Source organism: Limulus polyphemus, unplaced genomic scaffold, assembly GCF_000517525.1.
Source record: "Limulus polyphemus unplaced genomic scaffold, Limulus_polyphemus-2.1.2 Scaffold3720, whole genome shotgun sequence".
Classification (NCBI taxonomy): Eukaryota; Metazoa; Arthropoda; class Merostomata; order Xiphosura; family Limulidae; genus Limulus; species Limulus polyphemus.
The window spans coordinates 38,320-46,342 of NW_013669330.1; the positions used below are offsets into that span (position 1 = coordinate 38,320).

The window sequence follows — 8,023 nt, forward strand, 5'->3', positions numbered from 1 at the left end:
AGGAGCATAGTTTTGGGTGGGGATGGGGGAGTGCGAAACCCCGCCGACCCGCCAGATTGTGAGTCGAGCGTCCTAACCACCCTGGCCATGCCGGGCTATGAATAATGTTTATCAAATGATGAAGTTTACATTAAGCATGTTAAATGGAACTGAACAAATTTTAAAATAATCTGTGTTTCAACTTCTGATATTTTATACATATAAAAGCTAGAAAAAAACTTAATACACACATGGATCTTCTAGGTCCCAGAATTTAACAGAGCGGTCACTGCTACACGTGGCCAAAAATCGTCCACCAGGCACTGGACCCCACACGAGAGATGTTACACAGCAAGCATGAGCATAAAATGAAAGATATGGATAAAGCTTCACAAAGTGATTGTTGGACTCAATTACCAACAGGGGAGAAGAAGACATCAAGTCCCAAATTGACAATAACCCTAAGAATAACAGAATTGAAAAAAGGATAATAATGAAAATAAAAAATATTAATAATAGCAATCATATAGATCTAAATGTATCACTATTAATTATCTAAATATATATAATTTGTGTAGTATACTTGTTTAAAAAAAATCACTTTAAAGAACTTGGACCTTTTCCCTGAACCTGATGTAGCCATACCATTCTGGCTATATAGCGTAAAAACTTCAACTTGTACAATTATATTACAAACTTGGAGCAGCCATAAAGCCTCAACCAACTCTTCATTCACGTTCTTTGTTGGAAAGTCCTTGTCAGATTGTTGGTCATTAGCAAACTAGTTGTATCTTGTTGTAATCATTCAAGTACACACAGGCTTAATCTGTGTTGCAATAAACTTTCGTCTCTCATGAACAAAGTATTTTTTACAGTTATCTACAGTTTATCTTTCCCTTACCATTACCGAGACACGTATGTACATATATATTTTAAACAATGGCAAGATCTCAGTGAATTATCTTGTGCATAGTTGACTGAGGTTATTGGAAACTTGTTAGTAACCAATTGGGTGTGGTGGGGTTCCCTGAATGACCAGCATGTAGACTTTGGTTATGGAAGTGACAGTGGGATGCAGTTTAAATGGTTGTACATCTTCATATAGTACAATGATACTTCTTTGCCAATGCTATTTACTCTCTTATTGACAGTTGTATTTAAATTTAATGTGCCTCAGGCTTTTTTATCTCTTGTTATTTTGCTGAATGAATAACCTTACCTGAAAAAGGCTGTGAAATATTTTTATAACTATAAATATAGCCGCACTGAATTACACTTTAAAATATTCCCAAGTTTGTTATGAATCAAATTCACAGGTGCTAAAGGCAGCACCCACAGATGCCATGGCCTAATTATGTGATGACACAGCATATGTAAATTATTCTTTAATATAAAGTCTGATCAACCTTCTGTATAATTGGATAAAACAATGCTCATAAAATAATAACTGGATTTTTATCAAAACATTAATAAAATGAAAATGCTTTGAAAAAATTGAACTTTGATTATCTAACATAAATATACAGTAGAACCTCGATTAACAGGCACTGAGCCATTAAGGGCAGACCTTTTCTGTCTCTTTCCTTTTTCTACTATTTGTAATCAAAATAAATCTTGCAATAACAGGCACCTCTATATTCCAGATTAAGGGCATATGGGCATCAATAAAGTGGGCAGTTATGTTTGTACGCCTGTAGAGTATACTGCTAAATTACAAACATCCCAGAAGGATGACCAATATTCAAACACTCGCGATATTTATTGGATTAGCTCCGAACCATATCTGTAGTAAATGTTTTCACAGATTCAAAGTGCAATCTTATTACTCTGGGGAATTCTTGTTGAAAACACTGTAGGATACATATGCTGATAAATCCCATATCGTATTCTCGGAGCAGGGGTCAAATTGGCTTATTTCTGTGTACGTGTTTTGTTGCTCTCGAGAGTATTGTATTACTCTGTCACATAAACAGTCTAATGACACAAGCAGTGATTTGTTGCTTTATTTTCAGCAGATTTCTACTTTAGATGTTGACAGTAAAATAAACACAGAAAATAAATGTGAAATGTTTAGCAGTTCAAACTCTGAAAAGAAGTACTTTGATACTTTGTGACCAATAATAAAGAAAAAAGAGCACAGCTAATCCACCCCCTGAGACTTCATGTTGACAACACTCCATGTCATGGCAATGTGCAACTCATGAACGTCTGTGTCCTGCATACACCAAACAAATGGGGGGGGGGGCTTAAAATTCAGAAATTTAGTACAATCAATATAGAATCCAGCTTTGCACGGCTCATTTTTTGATATTAAGGGCACTTTCCTATAGAGGGCATTTGGAAGCAGTTGGAAGGATGCCCTTAATTTCAAGGTCCTACAGTATATTACTGCTAACAGTTAAATGTTTGTTAACAATTTGGTCAGATAAGAAAACTTCAGCAAAACAATTACACTTGAAATATACAGTACTGCTACTAGGTAATAATTTGTTAAGAACGTTTAACTGAAGCATACCTTGCTACAACTATTACACAATAACAATTCAACCAGATAGTAACAACAACAAAACATTACATCAAGCATAACCAGCTTCTATTATCCGGTGAATTGTTAAAAAATCGACTGGATAAAAAAAGACTTTGTATACAAATACTTACCTGAAGCATACCCTCCTGCTACTAGTTGATGACCCTCAGTTTTATTCCAGCTGAGTGCACAACAAATGCTTTTCTTACTTGCAATACAAGGCCCTTCCCCTGGTGGTGAAAGCACTGCTACTGGTTTTACTCTGTAAACAGCTTGCAGATCTTTTTGATCTGTGACAAGGGATGTTGGATGAGGAATACTATAATGGCAAAAAAAAAAGTTTAAAGTGATTCAGAGATTTATGAAATAACTAAAATTTTCATTATTTTCTACATTTAATATTCCAACTATAAAAAAAACCAGCAATCTCACAATAAAGCTTACAACTAATTTAAACAATACATAAAAGAAAGTACTCGTTTACTTACAGAAACAAACCTCATGCAGATATTACCATAAAATTTCTGTTTTAGCATAAGCAATAATTCTACTTACCTTAATATTCGAATGTAACCATCACCACATGCTACAGCCATCAAACCCAAACGAGGCAGAGTCTCTTTGCTTTCCTCATCTTCTTTGGTACATTGGTTTCCAGACTCTGGTTCCCAACATCCAGAGGGACACCATAAAAGTTTCCACACAGCACCAAAGTTATGAGCTATAGTCAGACTAAGCTGAGGAGGTCTTTCAGATCTGAAAGAAGATAAACATTGAGTTGTATTTAACGTACTATTCATAATGTTAGAAAAACACGTAGGTTTAAGAAGTCTTGATAGAAATTAATAAAAAAAACCTATAACCCAAGTGCTTTCGAAAGATGGAAAAAGAGGAAACTGGGAATGCTTTAATGTAGTATAATATTGTTAAAACAAAAATAACTGAACAGATAACAATTACTGCAGTAGAATAACCTAAGAACTTGGTAAATGCTTGATATAAACATAATAATTTAACATAACAAAGTACGTTGTTTAATCCTTTCCAATTAATAGGCTGTATGCTGCCATTTCTTCATTTGTGTTCATAAAAATTGATTTTCTTACCTAGAGTCCTAGATTACCATAATTTTAAATCTCCAATTTAGGAAAACCATTCACCTTCAAGACAAGTACTCCACGAAATGGTATTCTAGGTAACACCATAAAACCAAAATGGGGGTTTGTAGTTTGAGTAATTAATGTCTATAGTAACTCCAGCCTTGTTTCCTTACTTTTTTTACTATCCCTATTTAAGGTTTTTTAAATTCCCAATTTTTTATTTATCTTGTAACACATTAACCTTATGACTACCAGCTACAAATTTTATTAGTAGGTAATATCGCTCTCTTCGTATTTTGTTCCAAAAATAAAACTAGTGGATGAAACTATTTGAAATTATGTAGTTTCAGAAAAAATAAAATATTCAATTTTGATTTTTTTACTTTTTCTAATAAAAATTCGTTAGTTAATGTAGTTATTTGCACTCGGATTCTGAATAGTTTACCAGCAAAATGATTTTCATGTTAGATATAAAAATACTAATGTTTACCGTACAGTTTTCATATTTCACTTGCATAATCTTTAGAAATGTTTATAATCTATTTGCCATTTTCTCTACATCACTAACTCTATCTACTATCATTAACATACAGTGCAATGAAATGTTTAAAATTAAGAAATAGAAATATGTACATATCTTTTAAATCTTCATCGATTCTTTTAATGACATAAGTAATTTCACGTCTTTACCTTTTCACTTATAATTTATTTTCCTCTCCTGTTCTTTGTCTTTGATTATTTGTCAACATACATCAACAAGTGCCCATATGCAATGTTATGTTTGTTAACTTTGGCTGTTAGGTTTAGCCCCTCCAGCATAAAGTTTTTGCACCCGTAAGTGTTGTCTTAAAGCCGATTTAGTGATTCAAAGTATACAATAATTAAAACTAATTAGACCTTTTAAATATAAATCCTAATATACATAATTAACTAAAATATAAAAGTAAAACCTAAATACAACCTAACTGTCTATCAGGCTAATACATACAAGGCAAGAGAAAATTACCAAGAGCCACAAACATTGCTCTCAACGGTGAACTTAGCCTCATTATAATGGCACAGAAAGTAAATCTATGCGATGTGTCGTGTAAAGATAAAAGACCTTGAAGGGTGAAATCTACTCTTTCTATTGGTTATCATCATGCCATTAAACTTAAAATATTCACTAAGCAACACAGCTTCTACTTTGCAAGTGGGCATGGCATCGCTTGAACTCAGGAATGTCTATAACTTAAAATATTCACTAAGCAGCACAGCTTCTACTTTGCAAGTGGGCATGGCATAGCTTGAACTCAGGAATGTCTATACCTTAAAATATTCACTAAGCAGCACAGCTTCTACTTTGCAAGTGGGCATGGCATAGCTTGAACTCAGGAATGTCTATAACTTAAAATATTCACTAAGCAACACAGCTTCTACTTTGCAAGTGGGCATGGCATAGCTTGAACTCAGGAATGTCTATAACGATTTCCTTTCAAGGCCAGTTCTAGGAATTTATATCAAGTTACTGGTAAATGAACTGTATGTACATGTAGTTTACTGACAGCAAGAAAGATGTTTTTAACAATAGTCATTTCTCCTATAACAAAGTCTAAAGTTCAGTTGCTATAGCCACTTGCAATTCTAGTGAGAGCAAACGTGAATTTTTTTAATTATTCTTTCAGCAGTTTCTTTTGAAATAAAGGAATAAAAACTTAAATAACATAAGACTTTGAATCACAACGTATTTGAAAATGCTAATTTCATTAAAATACATTGATATTAGAGTGGTCTAATTAAATTTTGATTATAACTCAGTAACACTTTGTGACATGTGACCAGGGGTTATAAGGTTAAAGTGAATGAAAAGTAGATAATGCAATAAGATGTCTTCACAATTTACAAGATAATATATACTGTATGGTCTTACTTGTTTGAATCCAATATGCCTGCATCCCAAATCTGAATTATTCCTTGTTCTGCAGAAGTGTCCACCAGTGAATGAGTTCCATCTGCTTTTAGGGAAACTGATAATGCAATATATTGTTTGGTAGTTACACCCAAAGGAACTGTACACCAATCACAAGCCCAAACAGGACCACCAACAAAAAATGTTGAAGAGGAGGAATCTATAGAAGGAAGTACAATATGATAAGAAACTCTACTCATTGTGTGAAGTACAAAACAAGGGTGAACAGAATCTAAACCTGCAATATCCAAATGCTCAAACCAGATGGAAAGAATCTTTCTAAACTACAGTTCTTAAACACAAAAGAGCTCTACCTAAAATGTTAAAATACCTCGCTGCTGTACATATATATATTCTGATTCTAAATAAATTAACAATACATTTTTAAAACACTAATGTCACAAAAACAACACACATGTGTATCCAACAAAAGAATATATATTTACATCAAAACACATACATTATTTAATACACTCTACATTGCGGAATTCCTCTTTACCTAACCCGTTATTTGTCACCTTTGTTAACATGTTCAACCCAAATTACAAAGAAAAAATAAAGTTTTAGTAATGAGCTGCAGAATATGAAAATTAATAACAAACTCTTTGACATATGTTGTCTAGGTTATAGGTAGTGATAGTTTACACCAAATACGCTTCATATAACCAATACCATTAACTACATATATTTATATAATAAAACTAGAAAAAAAAAGTACTAAGTAATTCTGTACAAATTGTTATCAATTGCTATATATCAAATGGTTCCATTACATACTTTCAGAAGATACTGATTCAAACAAGCTTAACTTCTTCCAAGCAGATGGAACAATCTCTGGAACATTATCAGAATAAGCAAACCTAATGTATGGTGATTCTTTCAGCTCTGGATAGTACTGTTTAGATTCCCTAAACAAAATATGTTAACTCTCTTAATGCATAGTAAAAATAAATCATTAAACATGAAGGATCTGTCAAGTTCTTGAAAATATTGTACAAACTATTTTGTCTATAAACCTAAATACATGGAAAACTGTGCTACTAATGAATAATGCTTATTCAACACTAACATCTAACTAAATTTCAGATTTAAACAGAAGTATCCAAAAACAAAAACTGATTGGTGCTTACTATCTTAATAATAAAATATAGTAATATATTTTAATATAAACATGTACACAAAACAGAAAATTATAAATTACGAAGCATTATGCTTGATTTTTTTTTTTTTATCAAAGAAGTTATAAATTTCAAACCATCTCAGGGATTAACTCTCTCCCCACAGGGTCAGTGAAATTGACCGACTTCATACTCATTTTGTACTTGATGGTTTCCATACTATAACTTTTAATACAGTATGTGTATCTTGACAAAATTTGGCAGACTTTCAATAAACATTATAAGTCTTTTGTACACACAAAAAAATAAAATCAGATTTTTTAATGAAGTATTTTTACAAATGATTTGTCTGTGAATATATCAAGTCATTTTTTACTAGTTAAGTGCAAATTGATTTTAACGTTAAGAATAAAAATACTTTTCTTCATCTCAAAAATTTCAAATTTCATTTGTGCAATCTATGAAACCTCCTTACCTTCATACTTTTTTTCAGTGAAACTTATATTTTATCTGATTATTTCTCTACCCTAATTCTATACAAGGCTGGTCAATTTGACCGACTTCATAATGACCAGAAAAAAAAATTTAAATAAATCTAAATTACCCTTTTTTCTTTCTAGAATGACTTCAAATTGTAACATAAAACTACATCTGTTTATTCTAAATAGCTTTAAACTCATAACAGTATGTAAAGCTACATGAGGACTATCTGTACTAGCCATCCCTAATTTAGCAGTGAAAGACTAGAAGAAAGGCAGTTAGTCATCACCACCTATCACCAACTCTTGGGCTACTCTTTATCAATGAATAGTGTGACTGACTGTCACATTATAACATCCCCATGGCTGAAAGGCAAGCATGTTTGGTGAGGTGGGAATTCAAACCCATGACCCGCAGATTGCGAGTTGAGTGTCCAAACTACCTGGCCATGCCAGGCCGATGCATCTATGCATGCTTAAATTATATTCTTTTATTGCCCTTTGGATCGTGTGTAACTAATATTTACACTATATAAGTTGTAAATCACATGGCAAACATGCAGCTCATATTACAGTATCAAATTACATAATGCACAGACTACTTGCAAGCATACCTCATGAAAAAAATCTTCTTCTTTATTTTACCTTACCTAATCTAAAAAGTTTGCAATTTTTATATTTTAGTTACTTTTATAATAATAAAGAATACATATGAAAAACAAGAAATAAAGTACTTAACTGGGCCTTTCTTTTTTTGCTGTCGACTGTCAATGACATTTAACCCTACTTTTTTTTTTTATTATATACTAATGGTACTACTGCAATAAATAATTTTTCATTTAATTACATAATACTCCAAAGAACACAGAATA

At 32.3% G+C, this 8,023-nt stretch overlaps 1 protein-coding gene across 3 annotated transcripts in view; it reads right to left on the reverse strand.

Moving 5' to 3' along the window:
- LOC106469911 overlaps positions 1-8,023 on the reverse strand; it is a 70,040-nt gene that overhangs the window by 18,337 nt on the left and 43,680 nt on the right. For all 3 annotated transcript variants that reach the window (XM_022398482.1, XM_022398484.1, XM_022398483.1), the window contains exons 15-19: positions 6,332-6,462; positions 5,516-5,714; positions 3,062-3,262; positions 2,638-2,825; positions 231-440 (exon numbers count right to left, since the gene is read on the reverse strand). In XM_022398482.1, coding sequence (XP_022254190.1) covers positions 231-440; positions 2,638-2,825; positions 3,062-3,262; positions 5,516-5,714; positions 6,332-6,462 — 929 coding nt within the window. The remainder of the gene's footprint in view (positions 1-230; positions 441-2,637; positions 2,826-3,061; positions 3,263-5,515; positions 5,715-6,331; positions 6,463-8,023) is intronic.